General features: G+C 41.3%; 1 protein-coding gene across 3 annotated transcripts in view; it reads left to right on the top strand.

The window, feature by feature from the left end:
* Positions 1 to 22,083, top strand: part of plxnb2b (plexin b2b) — a 135,667-nt gene that overhangs the window by 63,990 nt on the left and 49,594 nt on the right. For 2 of the 3 annotated variants that reach the window (XM_004563793.6, XM_012922592.5), the window contains 4 exons: positions 15,744 to 16,873; positions 19,853 to 20,041; positions 20,176 to 20,307; positions 21,238 to 21,338. In XM_004563793.6, the coding sequence (XP_004563850.3) occupies positions 15,746 to 16,873; positions 19,853 to 20,041; positions 20,176 to 20,307; positions 21,238 to 21,338 (1,550 nt within the window). In that variant the 5' untranslated portion in view covers positions 15,744 to 15,745. Of the gene's footprint in view, positions 1 to 10,767; positions 11,024 to 15,743; positions 16,874 to 19,852; positions 20,042 to 20,175; positions 20,308 to 21,237; positions 21,339 to 22,083 lie in introns of those variants that run through there. The other variant, XM_004563795.6, reaches the window with a different exon arrangement.

Genomic DNA, 22,083 nt, shown 5'->3' with positions numbered 1-22,083 from the left:
ACCTAAACCTTCAGCAGCGGTGGAAGACATATACAAATACTTTAAGTAAAAAACAAAACAATAATACAACAATGTACCATCACTCAAATACTAAAAATGCTTCAATAACAGCTCTATGTTAAACCCTAAACCCTTTGACAGTATTCACAGTTAAATTTTTAAGGGAACTGCATTACATTTGTTACTTTTACAAGTAAAAGTATATCATTTGGTAAACTAATGAGTCGGACTGTTGCAGAATGAATAATTTCACAAGTATTAAATATATATTGTTTCTTATCCATTATCTTTCCAGTTGGTCAAGGTCCAGCTTCTTTTAGTGAGCACTTTAATCATTCACAATAAAAACACTGGCACTCTTTAGTTTCTGTTTGAAAAATTTGGCTTAACCTCGGAAGAGGATTAGTGCCACATCGCTGTTGAAGAAATATGAAAAATTATACTTTTTGTCAGAGCGATTTGATCCTAATTGATCTGCAGTGAAAAGAAATACAAGTGCATGTGTACGCAACAGGCCACTGGGAATGCAAATCACTTTTTTCATGATCAGTTAATCTCCTGAAAATCCAGTTAATTATTTGATTGTTTTGTTTGTCGTTTCTCCCAGTTTATCCAAATTTTCAATTGCCCCATGTGATGTGTTCAATTTACTGTGTGACCACGAGTCCAGAACCTCATACTTATAATTTGCAGTGATATAAACCAGAAAAAAATGCAGCCTGTCATTCAGCAATTGAGAGACCTGGTGTGCTCAGGGTGATAAGCAGGGGCAGCATTGTGGCACGGGGTTAGCACTGTCGCCTCACAGCAAACTGGATTCGACTCCACCATCTGAATGGGGCCTTTCTGTCTGAAGTGTGCATGTTCTCCCCATCTCTGGATTCTCTCTGTGTACTCCAGGGTCCACCCACAGTCCAAAGTTAGGGGGGTTTAGGTTAACTGGTGATTCTAAATTGCCGGTAGGAGTGGATGGTGTGAATGGCTGTCTGCGTTAGCCCTGCGACAAACAGGCGACCTGTCCAGGTTGTATCCCACCTCTCGCCCTATGGCACCTGGGCTAGGCTCCAGCCCCACCACCCCACCATATCCTGATGGATGGATGCAGCAGTTGTTTAGCATTTAGAGTTCAGCATTCTTATTGTATGACTGGCTTAAATGATGTGCTAATTGCTTTAATGTTAAAAGGTTAATAATTAAAATGAGTTTTCCATTGAAATTAAGTCTGTATTTGTATCCAAAAACAAAAAGTGCCTCAGTGGCTTGTAACACTGCGTATCCTTAAACCGAAGTTTCAAGTGAACAAAAAGAAGGAAACCTATATTTTCTAATTAGTTTGTTGTTTAATTGCTTCAGCACCACCAGCTCACTCCCATTCCTTAATTGTTTATCTTTCTCCTTCAGAGTCACATACAAAATTACAGTCTTTCTCTCACAGTTGGGCAAACAAACACCCCTCTACTTCTCAGATAGACTTAACGCTCTGGTAGTAGCAGGGACACAGCAACGGGAGGGTGTGTGTGTGTGTTCGGGAGGGGGGGGGGGCTCTGAATGAAAGTAGCACTGATCATCTCTATGATTTCAAACTTAATTAACCTGGGCATTGCGCGCCACACACACACACACACACACACACACACACACACACACACACACACACACACACACACACACACACACACACACACACACACACACACACACATCATCATCTGGCCCATCAGCAGTGGATGATCACTATCTCCTCTCAGATCAACTGTGATGGCAGGAAGAGAAAGAAGAGAGAAAAAGGGCAAGACAAGACTGAGACTCTGTCATCCCACCAGCATCAAATACCTTAACCCGCTATTAAAGACCGATTCAAGCAATTCACAACCTGGGTCTTTTCATAGCTGTTGATGTGATTTCTATTGGGTATGACACTGTTGTACTTACCAGTTCATTTACTGAGATCTGGGTAGATGATGACATCAGTCAAATTTGTCAGACTGAATAGGAAGAAGCATTGAGAGGACCAGACAAATTGAAAACGGTTAGCAAAGCCACCTTATTTGGGAGGTAAAATTGAAAGTGAATAATGTACTGGAGCATGAATGATTCCTCACTGCAAAGGAAGAAATTTACTCTGCTATCGTGAGTCAAAGTTGAGTTGGGAAATTATAAACTGGACTGAAGATGTGGTTAATTATTTTATATTTGTTTACTTCCAGATCAGTTGGGGTAACTTGGGGTTTGCTTGAAACCTCTAACTGTCCCTTCATACTTCCTGCCTCACTGAATGTTATGCAGTAATATTTGTGGCTCCAGCTAACAATTATTTTCTTTCTTCAATTAATTCAGAAGTGATTATTTAATTAACTGTTTGGACCATAAAACTTAAGAAGCCTAAGAACCCAAAGTGATGTAGATTGCTTTGTCTAGCCAACAGCCAAAAATCCAAAGATGTTCAGTTTATCACAGTCCTGCCGAAGTTAGAAATTATATATATATATATGATCCAATGTTAACCTGTATATGATCCCCTCAGAAAACTGAAAAAACTGGAACACAGTCTGTTGTGTACACACATGCGCTTTAGAGCACAATTCAGAAGAAGTTATAAAAATATAATTTGGCTAACTAACTGCTGCTCTCAGCAAAACAAAACCTCACTTGCCCCCTGCTCATGCCCTCCCCAGAGACCTGACTCAGACCGTCTGGCTGTCTGTCTGAGCTTTGAGAACACGGAAGTGCAGACTCAACCATTACCACAGTCAAACGAGGGAGGTTTGTGTACCCACAAGGGCCTGTGCAAAATTCCCAAAACTAACCATGAATATAAAAATACCTCAGCTTTGCTGCTTCTCATGCGAAGCAGTAGAGAAAGAGCCCAAGACAGCAGATTGATTGGTGACAGGGCACTCTCTTTCTTTCAGTTCTTCTCTCTTACTTCCTTTTTAAGTTATTCCTCTTTTTTTTTTTTTTTTTTTTTTTAATCTTTGTCTCACAGCCTAAAAAAAATCCCCTCTTTTTTTAAATGTTTTTTTTATTTATTTTTTTGTCCTCTCATTTAATGTCAAAAATGGACTGCATTTATATAGTGCTTTTTGGGGGGTCTCTTTCAACTGCCATAAAGTAATTTCATATAATTAGCCACTTCACCCAGTCATAGATTACGTATCCTGTAGCTACGGTACATTTTTTACCACATACTCGCACACCAGTGATACATTAGGTGTACTTCTGAAGTTCATTATCTTGCCGAAGGACCTTCTGACATGCAAACTTGAGGAGCTCGGTACTGAACCACCAACTTTCCAATTAGTGAGCATCCCAGTCTACCTGTGGAGCTGTCCTTCATATCTTTCTGTGTCTCCTTTCCTCAATTGTCCTGTCTGTGTGGTCATCTCATTTAAGTCGGTGACATTTGATGTGAAGTGGCGCAGGCCCGAGAGCTTATAGACACTGACTCATAAAAACACACATGTGCACTTGACTTGATGTGCAGGGAAAGGTCAGACCCACTCTCAGAGGGCCTAATCACCCACTCTCATTGAGTGGCCTGCTCGCTCAGTCACACTTGATTGTGTGCGTGTGTGCTTGCGTGTGTGTGTGTTTGTGAGGATAGTGTGGTCAGGGTGTGACTTGGTGTATGTAGGCAAGCGAGTGAGAGTGAGTGGGATAGATCATGCCTCAAGAGTGTGGCGGTTTGTGTGCAAAAGTGTGCTTTCCCTACTTCTGAACGTATGATCAGCAGATGACCGTTTTGGGTCGGGTGACAGACACACATGAACTTGTGCATGCAAATACACGCGCCATCCTCTTGCCCCAAACATGTGGTGCAATCAGCAGCCTTATCGTGGGAGCTGTGGGGCAGTAACAGGCTCATTAACTTCTCCCTGAGCCTTTTTTAGAGAGGGAATTGGCCAAGACGAGTGGGCCACACTCGTCTTTACCCCCTCTCAGTCTATTTGTGACATTTGCAGTAAGTGATTGTGCGTGCGCGTAGGTGTCACGCTCATTTTTATTCTAGCCCATAGTCCCTTATGTTTCTGTGCTTATTCCACCATTAGTGGACCTTCAGAGCTGCCCATTGCTTAAAACAGAAGCTAGCAGAGCAGGGCAGCGGGGATTAAGTATTAAAGAGCCTCAGCTGCTCTGGGGCTCCTGTAGCTCAGCGTTCGGCCACTGCGGCCTGATAATGGTGTTTGTTTAGCCATTAGTCAAGCCCTGCTTAGCAGCTCTCTCCCCTCTGGCTGCAGCAGCTCTGATAGATGATGGATGAAGATTACAGGGGTTGGCGGATTGAGGAATGAGTGTCGTGGAGTGGTTTCAATAGCATCAAGAACATTCGGTGGAAGTGCATGCATTGAGGAGTTGATCTCAATGACAAATTGATTTTAAATCGGAAATTGTAATTTGAAACGATGAATATGACAAATGGTAAAGTTACGTTTTTTAACGCGGTCATGTTGTGTAATAGCTGCTGTATGTGTGATTGTCATATGCACATTTAAGAAACTGATAAATGTTGCAAGCTTTTTATGTGTTGTGGTTCCCCTTCTTGCATTAAAAGATAAGAGCAAGTAATATTTTGATGATATCTTTAATGAGGTGCCCGAAACGCCCCACCTCCTAAGCACGGTGTTTCACGAACCTCATTAAGCACCAGAGCCATGTCCTGCCGGAAAGAGGCCTGGGCAGAATCAGGACACACTAGAGAGATTATATCTATTGACTAGCTCGGGAACTGGCTCGGTGTCCCCCTGGATGAGCTGGAGGAGTTTCTTGTGGAGAAGGTGTCAGTGAAAGGATAGATGGGCCTGTTTTAAATCTATTAGAACTGGTGCTTGTTTTTTGTTTTTTTGTTTTTTTAAATCATATTGCAAATCAAATTGCTCTTGCAGTCTCTCAAGTATCGCATGTAATTTTTTTCCAAATCACTGCGCCATACTAAGAAGAAGGAGCAGAACTAGTCCAAGCAAATGTGTTTGTGCGTGTGTTTCATTCGTGAGAAAAAGAGGCTGTTAGATGGTGCCCTTGTGTTATGAGTTGAGGTTTTGTGTCGAGGCACACACAGTTTATCAGAGACTACCCTTCCTGTGATTAGTTCCCTTCTTCGGACTAATTAAAAAGTAGCCCAGTCTATTTCCTTTTGCACCACCAGCGGAAAGTACTCCTTCTCACTGAAAGCTATTTAATTTTATGAGGTATTTCTTGCAGCTAATTTAGCCATTACCTTTTAAGCTCTAAACGTGACCTTTTCTCCATATGCTGAACAGCGCTTGCTAATCTTTGGGCCATTACCTGATAGCTGTTAGTCATTACTAAGAGCTAGAATCTTACTGGGCCTCAGCCAACGCTTATATCCCCACCATCACAATGCTCAAGTCACCATCCACACTCTGACTCATCCTGACAAGTGACAGGCACCTGCCAGCTCGCACAAAGGGGCTATTGAGACTCAGTCAGTAACGTGTGTGATTGCCCTCCCTCTGTTCCTGTCCTCCTTCCTTTCCATTCTGCTTTCTTTGCTGAAGTTACTAGAGCTTGTGCTCTATTCATACGCTACCATGTCTCTGTTTAAAGGATTGCATTTTTGGGAATACGCATTTGTTTTCTTTCTAAGAGTGAGTTAAGAAGATTGCATCAAACTCGTCCAGAGGGAGAAATACACCTACTGGCACTTCTAAAATGCAAAAGTTACCATGTTGTATCTTTTTTTCTTCTTAAATGCTTACACACAGAAACAGAAACCACTCATGTGGTTTGGTGGAAACTGCTCAGCTGAACTATGTCTTGGCAAACATAAACGCCTTGTGGAAAGATTCCTCATGTCTTGTCTTCACTGTCAGCTTTCATAATTTCTTTAATGTCATGTAAGCAAGGAAACTGGTTTCTGTAATTGGGTGGGCAAAGAAAGCCGATCTCCCTGATCTCCCTGCATGGGTTATTGCGTTTTTAATCAGCCTTTTATTAGTACACATGTAGAGGGGGGGAAAATCAGGGAGAGAAAGTGAAAGGCAGAGTGGCTAGATAAAAAGGCGCATCATTACATGGAGAGTTTTTAAATTATTCTATCCCAGTTCTGACTCAAACTGAAACTCAGAGTATCATCTATTAATTTACACGAGTTGGTTTCCACTCCTGAACCACTGAATGTTTAATTCACACACATTTACACTAAGGCTGTTTGCCTGTCTTCTCACTATGGCGTCTGCTACCAGATAAAATCAGTAAGGAACATCTTCTATTGCTCATCGCTTATGAAATAAGTCTGATAATGCCCAGACATTTAGTCAGTGAGCAGTTGCACCAGCATTCACAGTATTATGTATGTGTAGATTCGCAGTCATACGGTTCGTGTAGTCTTGAGAGGCTGAAAAAAGAAGGCAGCTGGACTACTTTAGGTCTGGAGTTCAATATGCAGTTGGTGGAGAGTCTCAGGTATTTAACCTGTGGTGTGGGTTGTCCCTTTTGGGGGATGGTGATGGGAAAAAGAACCACAAAACCTAAAAATTCCATGTCTCAACCAAGGCATGTCATTGTACTGAGCTGGTCAGCAACTTAAAGGCTGTGTAGGAAAGGGTTATATTGAATACACTAAATGAACAGAGAGACAGCTGTTAAGTACCTTATTTATCAATGAAGTTAACAGAAAATGGCATATTCATAAATGGTATAAACAAGTTTTCTTTTTAATATACATATCTTTTAATAAAGTGCATTTTGATGTTTCACTGGGTAACCATGAGGCTTTAGCATTTGTGCTAACACCACACAGACATAAGTCCTAGATTGTGGGTTTATTAGCGTTCAACCATAAAGTTATATCTTAATGTCCACTACTACACAGGTTTCTTGTTCCTATACATGGGAAGGCAAGCAAATCAGAGACTATAAGATCAGTGTTCTCCTTGAAACAAAATGAAAGCTGGGCACTGAGACTAAACCACATTACAAGATACCTTCATGGCTCATTGGCGTTTATGCTGGGGAAGTGAAATCATTATAACCAATAAGCTGTGTAATGGATTCCTTCCCAGCAGTCAGTCTGCCTGCCTGACTTCTTAATTGTCACTGTATGTGTGTCAGTATGTGAGTGTGAGCTGTTCTTTATATGTAAGTGCAAGGTGATTGTGGTCCTGGACCAGGGGATCACCTCAGGGTGGTGCACGGATTAGAGAAGCTGCCCTTCAACCCACGGAAGCAGGGATTTAACTTTCTGTGTGTGAGAGCAAGCTTCCGACGCGCTGAAATGCCCTTGAGCAATACACCGAGTTATTACCTGTTCTGAAAAAAGGAGTCTGGCCTCTGACAGAAGATGGTGAAATAAAAAATTCCCCGCAGCTAAGCAGTTGTTGAGTCAAAAGGAAATGAGGGTCAGCGCTGACACAGTGAGTGGATTGTTTGTGTAGTAGACTGACGAAACATTGGACTCGTTTTCTGATCTGTTGGTATATTATTCATCAAAACTATGTCAATAAAAACAAGACTAGAATATTAATTGACTGACGGATAATGAAAATATTTTAGAGTTTCAACTGTGGGTGTAGAAATACAATGCACGATACAGTACAGTTGGGACGCTTTATAAAGTTTAAATAAAAACAATATGGAATGATTTGCAACCCCATATATTATTCACACAGAAAACACCAAACTGGTAAACTGAGAAAATGTACCATGTGGGGGAAAAAAACCAGCATCTGGAGGAAGGTTTTGCATCTAATAAGGTTAACTGGCAACAGGTCAGTAACATGATTGTGTATAAAAAGAGCATCTTAGAGAGGCAGAATTTCTCAGAAGTAAAGATGAGCAGATGTTTTGCAAAAATCTGCATCTATAAATTGTGGAACAATTCTGTGATCTTTGGACTCCCAGGGAGCACTGAATTACAAACAGGCACGTTTGTATCATGGAAATCACTGCATGGGCTCGGAAACACTTCCAGAAACCATTGTCTACAAACATAGTTCACTGTGCCATCCACGATTTTAGGCTAAAGTTTTGTCACGCAAAGAAGAAACCATAAATGAACATGAACTAGAAACATCTTCAATGGGACAAAACTAAATTAAAATGGATTGAGGCAAAGTGGAAAGTTTAATGTCTTTTTGGGAAAAAAAATGGATGTAATGTCCTCTAGACTAAAACGGAGAGGGAACATCCAGCTTGATGCCTCAAAAGCCTGCATCTCTGATGGTATGGGGGGTACATTAGTGGAACTGGCAGCCTGTGCATCACGGTGTATGAAAGGTGTATAAGCAGATTAGAGCAACACAAGCACCCATTGACTTTTGACCTTGCATATTTCAGCAAGACAATGCTGAATGACACATGTCTCTATTATAAGATCATGGCTACATAGTGGAACTGTCCAGGAGCTGAATTGGCCCTCCTGGAGTCCAGACATTTGACCAGTTGACAACATTTGGACTATCATGAAACAAACAACACGAAAAAGACGACCCAGGACTCGAGTATCGAGAATTCCATATCAGACAGGAATGGGATAAGAGTCCTCTCCCAAAAATCCAGCAACTGGTCTCAGTTCCCATATGTTTCCAGACTGTAATTAAAAGAATAGAGGATGTTACACAGTGCTAAACTTTTTAATATTAAAATATAGGTTTATTATTTCCCAAAAATTGCATTTGTTTTGGGTTCGGGTATGCTTGTCTGCACCCTACAGCTGTTAGTATGCATTAGTAAATGTCTGGATGTGGCCGCAATGGCAGTCGGAAGAGGCACTGGCTCCTGAAAGTACCTTTTCTCTGCCAGGCCAGGCTGTTTAATCAAGTTTCCCGCATCTGCCAGCTGTGTCCACACTGCAAACAGCCACTCTGTCCCACTGGAGAGTTGCAGCATCCAGCTGGGGTTGGGGAGGCCAGTTAGCATTGGGAGATTAGCCCAAGCTGCTGTTGGCCAGACAGAAGAGGTTGAATTTCTGTGTTTGTTTGAGAGACAAACAGAGATTGAGAGATTACAAGAGACACAGAGGTCAGCTGCCGGGCGGTATGAGGCAGAGAAGCCTGGTAGTGAGTGAGTGAGTGTGTGTGTGTATGTGTCGCTGAACACAAGCACATTTAAATGTGTACTCTGCTCAAGTAGTTTGTGTGTGCAAGCCTGTGGTTTTGCGCTCTTGCTGCTCAAGTGTCCAGCTGGCAGAAGGGAGATAGCAGGAGCCTTGAAAATGGTGACGGAGCGGTAAACAGACACACAAACAGTCTATCAGTCCTAATGAGGAAAACTGCTGGGCCTAAAAGGATTGTGTGCATGTGTGCTCGCAGGTTATGCTCGCACCGGCTGACTCATGGTCATACATCATAACAGACAAACATACACAAGAGGACAGATGCATGTAGACACACACGTACACACAGGCAGAAACCCAGAGATGTGAGAATTGGGGCACATACGGTCTAATAAGAGAGCAACGTGTGATACACACACTCTTGGGTCATGGGCCAACTTTAAAGGTGTTAGCAAATTTAGGCCAGAGCAGCTGGATCCCGCTAAAATGGACCAGCCCCATCAATCCCACCCCCCACCCCCTCTGTGCCTGGTGCCCTGAATACAATGGCTGGGCTGGCTGCTTTTGGTGAGCATGGTTTTCCCAGTCAGTCAAATTGAAATAAATGAACTGCCAGCCCTGACGGCAAGGTAATTGTTCATATGGAAATTGGATTACCATCGTCACACCAGCCCTCCTTTACAACTTGTGAAACAATTTTACTCCGAGCATGGGACAAGACTTTTTGCATGTCAAAAAAGGAAGTGGTGGGGGAATGGAAGACATGCAGAGAAAGAGTTCTCCACACTCTCCCGCTTCATGTTTCATCTTTTAACAATGCTTCTGTTCTGCCTGTGGTTTCCTTGGTGGTGGCAGGAAAATAAAGGACAAGGATCCACCCCTCAGTTCCAGTTCCTTGTCATGGCTCTCAACCTGGGTTGTTGTATCTCCTTGGGCTCATTTTATCATGCTTTTTCAGCATGCTACATGTTGTTAGAGACATGGTAAGGTTTGAATCAGAGCATTAACCCCGCGTTCACCTCTCTTTACCCGGGGTCGACTTCTCTGGGGACAGGCTGCTAATTTAATCGTACTTCACTTATATCAGTGTATAACAGGGAAAGTGGTTTCACATCAGTGTCAGAGCTGTCAAAGGCAGCTCTCCAGTAAAGAAAGTGCTGAATATGAATGATCGCAGTATGGGGTGATATCCTGTTAGATTTTCTGGGTAGGGTGTCTGTTTCTTCATTTATTATATCAGTTTCCTTTCTGTATCTATTTTAATAAGGGCGAGGGGACTCATGCCGCTTCAAAACTTGCCGGGTCAGCAGTTATGTAACCGTTTGTGCATCTGATCTAATCTAATCATCACAGACATATTTCTCCAGAATTTCAATTCTGCTATCTCCTTCCTGATCTTTTGCTCCCTTACCACGACACACTTGCAGACTTCCTCCTTAGGATTGGCCAAGAGGCGTGTTGACTGCCATGCTGGGTTTTAGTGCCCCTGTGTCAAAGAAACACAGCATGGCAGTTTGAAGAGAAGAGTGTCTTTGTGTGGTCTGAGCAGGATTACCTCGTCAGCACTTCAAGCTGAGCTGGTTTCATGTATTGGGGCTTGCACATGTATCTCTAAGCCTGTGGATTTGTGTGTGTGTAGGGTGCACACACCTTCCATTTTTCAATTTAATATCTTTCATTTTTTTCTCTGTTGAAAGCTGCTTCTCCTGTCCAGACATGGCCTACCTTATGGAGGAAGGGTGGAAGAAATGGTTCTGTATTTGTCAATAAAAGGTGTGTGTTTGCGCATGTGTGAAATGATAAGCAAGGAAACAAAAAAGCCACACCTATGTGCTACAGGCAAGCCTGTGCATGCCATACCTCAACAGTTTAGCTGTCCTACTTCGCTTCTCTCAAACCGAAGGAGTACATTTGAATTGGAGACTACATATCAGAGCGGTGTAGCACATCGTGTTCGTATGGCTCATTCAACTCTGAGCTGAATCTTCAGTTTGGTGTCGTTATGGTGAGGTGAGTAGTCAACTTAGCTTAAACAAGTACTGTTTAGGAAATGCGGTTTATTGACAACACTACTGATATAGTTTGTCTGAGGAGAACAAAACAGTTTTCACAGGTCTTTATGCCAGTTAATATTGTAAGGACTGGACAACACAACTTACAGATACTGTTGAGCCTTAAAATGTTCAGAGCGTTTAGGTATTTGAGGTTTGTACATCTCATTTATAACAAATAACAAAATGTGTACTTCCTACTTTCTTCCACAATGGAAAAAAGCATTAGTTGCACCGCTCCTTTAGTTTTCTGTTGTTGCCTAGTTTCATTTTCACTTAGTTTTACATACCGAGTGCTAGAAATTGCTCTCTGGAGATCTGCCCCAAGACCTACTGGTAGCTCATATTTTCACAGCATTTGCATTAAAATTACTACATTTGTGCTACAATGCCATTCTTTTTTTTTTAGATCAGAGGGTGGATAACTGCAGCATTTTTCTTTATAATGTGTTAAAATTCAAGAACAACACAAATCAGCAAATCCAAAAGAATGAAAGCTGAATACTAAAACTGAACATTATAACCTCTCTGAATGATTTATTCATGAAGAATTTTCAAGCACCGCTGTAACAGACAGCATTAGTTTTAACTAGGTGCAAACTACCTGTTAAACTGCTGAGTGACAGTGAGGTGACTACCCTGTGGTGGGACTGAATTAATTTTTCATCTCAAGGTTTCTACAAGCTTTGTAAATATATGCATAGTTAAGAAGAATGATACAGTTTTACATGTGTTTAAAGTAAATACAACCTACTATAAACAGTCATGAAAAAAAGTGCACCCCATGGTTCAGTAGCTTTTAGAAAAGACTTTAGCACGAATGACCCAAAGTAATCATTTTCTGTATGACTCTGTCACATCACTATGAAGGAATCTTTTCCCACTAGTCTTCTAAAAGTAGAGAAGCTTCTAAAACGTTGCTTCAGTTGTGGGCATTCATTTATGCACAGCTCTCTTAAGGCCCCAACACAGCAATCAGGTTTTCGTAATTTAATTTTTTTCTTTTTCAGCCATTCTGTTATAAATTTGCTGTTTCAGCTAAACTTTACCTGTCAGAAAAATAGCCTGTGTGTTGAGACACAACACAACACTCTAGACTGTGTCATTATTTATTCTTGTTAAATAAATAACACATTATAATATGTTTCGTAGTTAACCTGAAGCTGTACTTACATAATTGTAAAAACTGCTAAAGACCAGAATTGGCCCATTTAAGCATTCGTGTGAAGAGTTAAAGAAGTTCTAAAGCTCAAAGATTTTTTTTCTTTCCGTAACCACAAACAATCACGTGAAAAGGAATGAGGTGAAATGCCTAATTTAAGGTCAATTCAGTGCTGGCTTCAGGCTGTTTGAATTTGAAAATTGACTTTCACCAGATCATATTTTTCAGATGTGCCAGCTTCATTAGTGCATGATGTGTTTCATTATTATTTATTCCAGGCCATTGGAGGCTTCATTAGCTGCAGGCTGATGCAGCATGCAGCCTCTAAATTTAGCAGGCTTTTATTTATTCAGAATAGCCGCGTGTTGGATGATATGCCCAGTTGTCATGTTCTCTCACAGCAGACATGTCGAAAAAAGAGGTGGGTTGGTCTGGGGAGAAATGGGCCTCATTCCACCTGTGCCACCCCCACCAGGCGTCTGTATCTGCTCAGCTCTTTGAAGCCTCTTTAATTCCAGCGTTAAGGATTAAGCCCATGAAAAAAAAGGATAAAAAGTGACAGAGTGACAGAAGGAGACATCTTAGGAGAGAACAGGCTCTTTTGAAATATGTTAAGAAATTCGTTTGCACTGACCCACAATGCAACATCTGAGGGAAATTTGTGTGACACATTTTTTTGTCTGATCAGGGACTGGCCATAGGATTTGCATGAATAGGAAAAGCACCCTTTGAAGTTGCAGTTGTAAGTGATTCTGGAGTTTTCTGAAACCTAAATGAGTGTCCAGAGATGATTGTCCTTGAATTTGTGGTCTGAGAAAGTTTTATTGGGAGTTAAAAGAAATCAAGTAATTTTTTTTGTCACAGGATACTACTGACATAATCCACTTTTTTTCTGTGTGGTATGTCATATCAGGGTAAATTGATAGTAAAGGGGATATTATAGTTTTTAGTGAAAGACACAGAGTCATCTATCTACACCATGTCTGTAGACAATCCATTAAAAAGTGGGAATTGTACATTGTGGCAGTATACAAACAGCTGTTTAATTTCATTCTGTAGGTGTGCAGATATGCAGTAGGTGTAATTGTATGTACAGGAGTGTGCTGACAGTGTTTTTGACAGGTATGTTCTTAAGCAGAAAAAATGCACATTAAAGGTCATGTAGCTTGTTAGACTACCTGAATCTGTCTAGTCAAAACATAATAATAGTCAGATGGCACCTTTATATGATAAATTTAGTATACCAACTTACATACTACATACAATGTCACCCTAAATTTGCTCAGAGTACAGTTTTTGTTTACAGATCACAGAGCTGCTGATTTCATCCTATGGTGATTTTTTTCCTTTAATACCATTTTTTCCTTTTAGTTTTTCTCTGTGGACATTTTTGCAGTTTTCCACCTCACTTTGTCAGTGAAAGTTGTCTCTGTTTTGCTTTTGATGTCAACATTTTGAGGCTGTGAGGCTGTTTTGCAACTCGTGCAGTTTCTGTGAAGCTTCCCTGAAAACTCAAGCACAAGCGTTATTGTCCTGCCGCTTAAAGCTGACACGGGCTTGTAATTGCCGATGGATATGTCCTTTGAAATTGAAGTTGTGTTACTTTAGAGCTGAAATAATAGTTTACATAATATACCCTTTATTTTGTCCACTCTGTACTGTGCACGTAAACTCAAGATTTCTTTTCTGTTTTTTTGGTCTTTTCCTCTCAGTTAAATCTTGGCATAACACTTACCGCCCCTCCTTAATTAAAGCTGTAAAAAAAGCTGCCGCACACATTTCTGTCCTGAATAAGCAGAGAGAGGGATTTTATTGCACCATTCCCATTTTAATGGAAATATTTAAGACTATGAATTGAAAAGGGCACAATACATTTATGTAATGAAATGGGTTAAGGGGGGGTGGATAGTTTGAGGCAGTAAATGGGGGGGGGGGGGGGCTAAAAAATCAAGAAATCAAATTGTCTACTTAAATGAAAATGAGTGTTGCCAGTGAAATTAACGGCCATGCGCGCCCCCCCCCCCCCCCCCCCCCGCGCCGCCACCCCCCCCCCCCCCCCCCCCCCCCCAGGCAAATGTCCAATCAGTGGTCTTCCCACTTAGTCCAGTGAGCAAAGGCAGGTTGACATAATAAGACACAGTTTTGGCAAGTGACTTTGACAAATGTGTCTGTGAACTTGACTGGCAAGATAATATGAGGAGGAGGATACTACTGAGTGTGTGCAAGACTGAAACCACATGCAAACATACACTAACATTTGCTGTGTGGGCAATGGCTGCTTCAAAGCCACCTGCAGTTCCATATTTACCACAGCCTGCGCAAACAGCAGTGAACGAAGGCTCCGCAGGCACCTGCTGTTAGCCGGTACATGAAGCTGTCTGTAGTTTACAAGGATGTTGTGTGATCATATTTCCTGAGACAAAACAGTGTACTTCCTAAACACATTGTGCGGCTGTTAGGGCGGAAAAAAAGCAAGTGTAAATGAAGTTGGATGTGATCCAAGCTTTTTAAAGAGTTGTTTATTGTGTTATGGGTTGAGATCTAGTTGTTATCCTTGTCTTTTTTACCCCTACACAAACCAGTTTTATTTTTTTCACCAGTGATGGCTTGAGATAAGTCAATTGAATTCAACCCCCTCCCCCCCGTAATATAACTGGATCAGGGAGTTGAGTCAGACACAAACACCTACGCCATGCGCTGTCATCTCGAGGCAGTTTTTAAATGGTTTTAGCCCCATAACTTAAATCTGTGACTCTAAAGTGGGATATGCTTCATGTGTTGTACACCTTAAAATCCCAGTTCATTCAAATTACTTCCTGTTACTTTTGTATATACACTAGGCTATAACTTCAGGTGTATAGCCTAGTGCAACCCTATTAATGTCTCCATGTGCAGATTTTCTAAAAATACACTATATTGCCAAAAGTATTCACTCACCCATCCAAATCATTGAATTCAGGTGTTCCAATCACTTCCAGTTGAATATAATCAAGAAGCTAGGCATGTAGACTGCTTCTACAAACATTTGTGAAAGAATTTGTCACTCTCAGGAACTCAGGGAATTGCAGTGTGGTACCCTGATAGGACGTCACCTGTGCAGCAAGTCCAGTCGTGAAATTTTCTCGCTACTAAATATTCCGCAGTCGCAGTCACAGTCAGTGGGTGTTTCCTATTCCAATGTGCCAGTGCACACTGTGTGCCAGTGCACAAAGCAAGGTTCATACAGACATGGATGACGGAGTTTGATGTAGAAGAACTTGACTGGCCTGCACACAGTCCTGACCTCAAACTGACCCTCAGCCCCTCCCAGTGAAGCAGGCTTGTTGCTTAGAACCAGTGTAAAGACAACTGATTTACCTTCAGTTTTATGTATGAGTATATGTGTATGTATGTGGGGTTATATTAACTACACACAAACCCTTTGTTGATGTGTCATGTTGCTGATAGTTAATGTGCATTTAAAGTTCCATTTAACTTCATTAATAATAAAACACTTCTTCCTTTCTGTTCCTTCCAGAGATGGCAAGCTGGGTCTCCATCCTTCTCTTCCTCTTCTGGCTGTCAGTCTCTCAAGCCCAAGGGGGGAGTGGAAAAATCCCCACTGTGGAATTCATCTCTGAAACCCTGATTAACAATGTGGTCCAGGACCCACAGACTGGTCGCATCTACCTGGGAGCAGTCAACAATATCTTCCAGCTGAGCCCGTCCCTCCAGAAGGAGGCCCGCACTGAGACGGGCCCAAAAAAAGATGCCAAAACATGTACACCTCCTGCTTCAGGCTGTCAGGACACAGTGCTCATGCCCAACAGCAACAAACTTCTGCTGGTCCACCCATCCAATGGTTCACTAATAGTATGTGGCAGTCGGTACAGAGGCATATGTTCCCTCCTCAACCTGTCTAATGTAGAACAAGAGTTGTATTACAATGACAACAAAGGAGAGAGGACTTACGTGGCTAGCATAGAGGATAATGTGAACGTGGTGAGCGTCATGTCCAACTACACAAAAAATGGCCGGACCTTCAAAGTGTTCCTTGTTGGAAAGGGCTATGGAAGCCTGGACAGTACAAAACTAATCAGCACACGAATCCTTGAGGACTACCAGGACTGGGTTGTGTTTGAGAACATCATTGAGGCATCAGCGGTACAGACGGCGCCATTTGTCCTCAAGTACTTACACGACTTCCAACATGCCTTCAAAGAGGATGGTTTTGTGTATTTCCTCTTTTCTCGGACTCTCGATGGCACAGATAACAAAAACTTGACTTTTGTGTCTCGTCTTTGTGAAAATGACCAACATTACTATTCGTACACAGAGCTCCAGTTAACCTGCGGTACAAACAACCGGTACAACAAAGTCCAAGCTGCATATGTGGCTTTTCCAGGAAAAGAGCTGGCACGGGTCATGTCTCAATCTGGTAATTATGGGACGGTCACCTCATTCACAAAAGTCCTCTTCATGGTGGCTCATCCAGATGACGACGAAAGCGACTCTGCTCTCTGCATGTACCCGCTGAACTCCATCAATCAGCAGCTGATGGATATAATCAGTGCATGCTACAGTGACTCTGGGGAGATTTCTGGGGTTCCTGCTGTGGACGTACCCTACTCATCTCAAACCTACACAGCATGCACTTCAAAAATTTCTGTAAGTGCTTCTTTGTCAGCTGACTCTAATTTAAAAGAATGTTTTGAAAAACTCAGATTAGTATAATCTTTAATGCAGTTATCACTTTTTATTATAAAATCTCAACATTTAATTCGTTCCCTGGATAACTTGTAATCTGACCAAGTCTTAAAAAACAAGGCTCATACACTTCCTTTACAATGCAACAGTGTCCAATGAGAATTTGTGAAAGACACAATTCTTGTAGTCTCTGTACACCACCACAGTGGATTTTAAATCACACAATCAAGACGTGGCTAAAGTGCAGACTTTCTACTTTAATTAGGGGGCTTCAGTATTTTTTGGGGTTTTTTGTTTAGCATTTGTCTGAATCTAAGCAGAGAGTATAGCCCTGTACACTTCACATTTCATCCTTCTGTTTCTGTTTCGATCAGCAGTCACAGTAATCAGACAGTAGTGACCCAGTTTCAGTGGCAGCTATATATGCCCAATCTGATCATGAGCTGCTTCTCACCCCTCCATATTTTTCTCTACCCATCATTCTGGTTCAGGCTGTTAATCTTGGTCTAAGAAGGTTGGAAAGAAAAGCGTCTGGACTTTAAGTTGCTTGAAGACGTTTCACCTCTCATCTGAGAAGCTCCTTCAGTTCTAGGGTCAAATGGTGGAAAGTTCCAGATTTAAGCCCTGTGGGAGGATTCCCCCAAAAGGGACAATATATTCTTTTCCTAATCACACAAGCCAAGGTGTAAAAAAAGGGGTGTAGGTCCCAATCAGCCAAGGTTTCGGATAAGCTCATTGTGAAACCTAGCCCCACCCTATCATGTGATTTCTTGAGGTCAAATGGCCCAGGATGCAAGTGGCCGTGAAGGGATCTCAAAACTTGATTATAGATAGCAGACAGTTGGTGTCGTAAGCCACCGCCTCTGTTCAAAGATGGCTGTCCACAGTGGACATAGATGGCTTCTTTCACTTCTCTTTAAATCTGGGACTCTCCACCATTTGACCCTAGAACTGAAGAAGCTTCTCGGATGAGAGGTGAAACGTCTTCAAGCAACTTAAAGAAGTCCAGACACTTTTCTTTCCAAGCTCCTTAGACTACGATGACATGGATGACTGAGAACCTTCACAGACATGCTGTTTATCTTCAATCAATCAATCAATCAATCTTTATTTATAAAGCACTTTTCATACAAAAAAAATGTAGCACAAAGTGCTTTACATAGTTAAAAGCAGCCCACCCCACCCTCCAACTCACTCCCCACACTCTCATTAACATAAATGATGTGAATACACACATATCCCCCCCCCCCCCACACACACACACACACACATACACACACGCGCACACTTAAAGAGTAAAAATTGGGCTGGGCTCGCAAGAGCCAAGTGAGGAAACACTATAACAGGGAGCTGTCTGCACCGGGAGCCGGTCACAGACCGCAGCCTCCAGGCTGGGCACACAGCAGGAGGGAGGCAAAGGAGCCCCCCTTGGTTTCACCTATCCAAAGATTTTTTTATTTCAGAACTGTAAAGGTTCTTTCAGATTTTCTTTGGCAAAGTTTAATCTGATCCTCTTGTTATTGAGTGTAACCGATAGTTTGAACCTTGTTCTATTCCCATTCATGGAGGTGTTGTGATATGTCTACCACCCCTGGGTGTTTTTGACTTAGATGTTATGAAGCCATTTTTCTTATCTATGGAAATAATTTTTCTCAGGTCTTTATGTGTTGCTGAGCTGGCCATTTCATTCCTTATTTTCTAAGAAAGTACCAGATTTTAAATTTTTTTTTATTCCTGAAGTTTTTATTATTTCTGTCCAACCATCTATTCGCTTCCGCTTATCCTTTTTCAGGGTTGTGAGGGGCGTCTGGAGCCTATCCCAGCTGTCTTAGGGTGGGAGGCAGGGTACACTGTGGACAGGTCACCAGATTCTGGTTTATTTTTTCAGCTGAATGCTAGCCTATCTCACTTGCACTGACATGTATTTGGGGATTTTTATTTACAATTAGAAAGAAAAGCTATAAAATGTAAATTCGACACTTCAAACCACCTTCAAATATTACGTCCACTTCATTTGTCATGAAGTAACAAGGGAACTGGCCTCACCTGGAACTACTTGTCAGTCGAATATCCAGTTGGTTTTAAACCTCTAAAAAAGGGGGACTGTGTATAAAAATGGCTCAAATTCTCAAAGAAGTTTTGGCAAAGATTTGCTAAAATGCCTTGAGTTAAAGCTTAAAGTTTAACTTCAATCACTTATTGATTGTTTGATTTAGAACCAGCCTTTGTGGTGTAGAAAAATAAAACCACCAAAATTACGCCTTTGTTGAAGTTATGGGCCGAACTTTAATATGGATCACTCTCCTCTCTCCATGTACTAAATACACTTGTCAAATTTGGCGGTCTATTCATGTTTTAAAATTTTCCCTTTGCTGCCTCTGACATGTCAAGACCGCTGCTACCCTGCACCACTGGTTGATATTTTAGCTGTTTCACATCTCCAGCTCCCACCATAGGGTCTGCAGCTGTAGGGTATTTACTTTAGAGAGACTGAGCTTAATACCGAGATCAGTACCTACTCAGAAATAATTGAAGTATTCCATGAACAATTTTAATATGCCAAAGACTTTTTTAGTTATGGCCCAACTTAACTGGTTATTTTACATTTTTTACTTGCATGTATTAGTAGTTTCTTGTTAAGTGATCGTTAACACGAGTTTTCCTATTTTTCTCGTCTCAGACTTCCAACTCTAAAGCAAATACTTACTTGTAATTTTTATTCATTATTTTAATTCATTATTGTAATCAAAGAAATGATCAGTCAAAACAAAGCCAATTTTAGATTGTAGATTAAAATAGTCGAGTGTTCAAAGCACATTTCCCATCTCTGTTATAAAGTTTAAGTAGGATACGAACAGTACTGCAAAGACAGTTAATGTTATTGGAGTGAAAAGCAAGCAATGTCTGATCGTCCCTTCTTGTTATCCTTTCCCTTTACAGAAGGATGCATTGGGAAACTTCAAGTGTGGTGCAGAACATTTGCTTTCGCCTCTGGCAAGCAAGCCAGCATTTGCCTTAAAGGCAGATGCAGCGTTGACCATGTCGGTCCATCTGACTGCTGTAACTGTTGCTGTGGAGAATGACCACACGATCGCCTTTTTGGGCAGCGCCAACGGAGAGGTCTTCAAGGTTGAGTTCTCTTGTGGTTTTTTTTGTTGGATATTTTTTTCCTCAGTTTAAACTTTTATCTGAGGGAAGGTGTATCAAGTGAATTTAAAACCTCAAATTTCTCTTACCTTTTGTCTTTTGTTTATTTTGTCCAGGTACACCTGAGACCAGGTGAATATGGCAACGAGCCGTACTCCTATGTTGGCAACAACATAGGAGAGAAGGTCAACAAGAACCTTTTCCTTGACCAAAGCCAGAGCCACCTCTACATTACCACAGAGAAAAGGGTGTGTGTGTATATTTAACACTTATTATACATTAAAATTCTGGCAGAGTACCTCCTGGTGCTAAGACTGAGCTCCACAATGACTGTATTCATTTAAAAGAGAAAAAATTGATCCAAACCCAAAAACTATGCTGTGGTTATGCACGGAGAAAAGCCTGTATGGTGCCACTGTAGAAAGCTGCCTTGATTAAAATGAGAGATGTTGCTTTCAAAATGTCTTATAATATAAAACAAAGTGTTAATAGCTCTGCTGAGCAGCCTCAGTCTAATGTGGAGAGGAAAGCTCACTGTCTTAGAGAGCGGGCACATACAATACCATTTAAATATTGAGATGGTATTTTTAGAAGGGAAGACATGGACTTCACAGATCACAATCAAAAGTAGCAACGCTAGCTGCATTAAGAATAGATAAACAGATCTATACAGAATCATGGCTTTGTTCTTACATCCACACAGCTGACCAATCACAGCACGAGTATTAGCATTTTATAAAAAATAAATAAATATATAATAATCAAAATTATTTGCTCCATTGCTTTTTTAAGTTTGCGATTTCAGAAGTTTTGCTTTCATTATATTGACTCACATCTGTTTCTGCAGAGGGGGAAGAGTTTCTAATGTTGATGCTGTTAAACATTCAGATTTTATCGGAAAAATACTGATGTCTTGAAATAAGATCTAATGGATTGGCTTTTACATGTAAAAAAGAAAACAATTTCACGCTGGTTACAGTAAACATTCAGTGCTTTGTGTTGAATAAACTAAGTAATTAAACATGGGGAGAAGACAGGAGAGACCCCACTCGCTCCCACTCTGCACACCTGCAACATACTAAGGAACATTTACAGCTACACTTTAAATACTTGTTATTTTTGTCCAGTGTCTCCCGTAAGGTGCACCTTTGATCATATTTCACGTTGTAATAATCCAGATCACCAAGGTGCCAGTGCAGACGTGCCTCGAAATGAAAGACTGCCAATCATGCGTGGGACTGAGGGACCCTTACTGTGGCTGGTGTGTTTTGGAGGGCAGGTAAGGATCTCACACACACACACACACACACACACACACACACACACACACACACACACACACACACACACGTACATTCTTACATGCATTTACAAATGCATGCACACAGCAACAGACTAACACAAACACCCACACATGCAATTCCATCTGTAAAACACAGCAGGATATTTGTTCAGTGTTTTATTGCAGACACTTTTAGTACCCCTCAGTGTTTATATTCCATCTCCTGTTGTCCGTGCAGCCGTAAGGAATTAAAGCTGTTTGTCAGCCCCACACGGCGAAGGCAGGCTGTGCAATTTACTCTCATCAGTCTATATTTATCAGGGTCTGGAGGGTAGAAAAGTGCGCATGTATCATGTGTTTTACAGGGATGTGATCATGACTAGTAAAAAGAAGCAAACTCTGTCCCTCTGGAACTATCTGATATATCCGATGCTCTTACTGTGCAACATTGTGCATGCTATTTAGTATTAGAGCTGAAATCTATTTATCAGTTGATAAGTCAATTGACAGAATATGAATCAACAACTTTTCATAAAGAATTAATCAATTCAGTCATTTCTCAGGCAAACGATTCGATGATTTGAGCATTTGAATAGGATAATTCTGCAATTTTTCTTTTCCTTCAATTGCTCCAAATGATTTGAAGCAGTGCTTAGTTCGTTTGCTTCTCATTTATGAAAAAAATTCAGTCCGCGTGATTTACAGTGCAAATTTGATGTTGCATTATATCCTGTACTTCTGT

Source organism: Maylandia zebra, linkage group LG7, assembly GCF_041146795.1.
Source record: "Maylandia zebra isolate NMK-2024a linkage group LG7, Mzebra_GT3a, whole genome shotgun sequence".
Classification (NCBI taxonomy): Eukaryota; Metazoa; Chordata; class Actinopteri; order Cichliformes; family Cichlidae; genus Maylandia; species Maylandia zebra.
The sequence above is the reverse complement of the archived record's forward strand: the minus strand, read 5'-3'. Positions and strand labels throughout refer to the sequence as shown.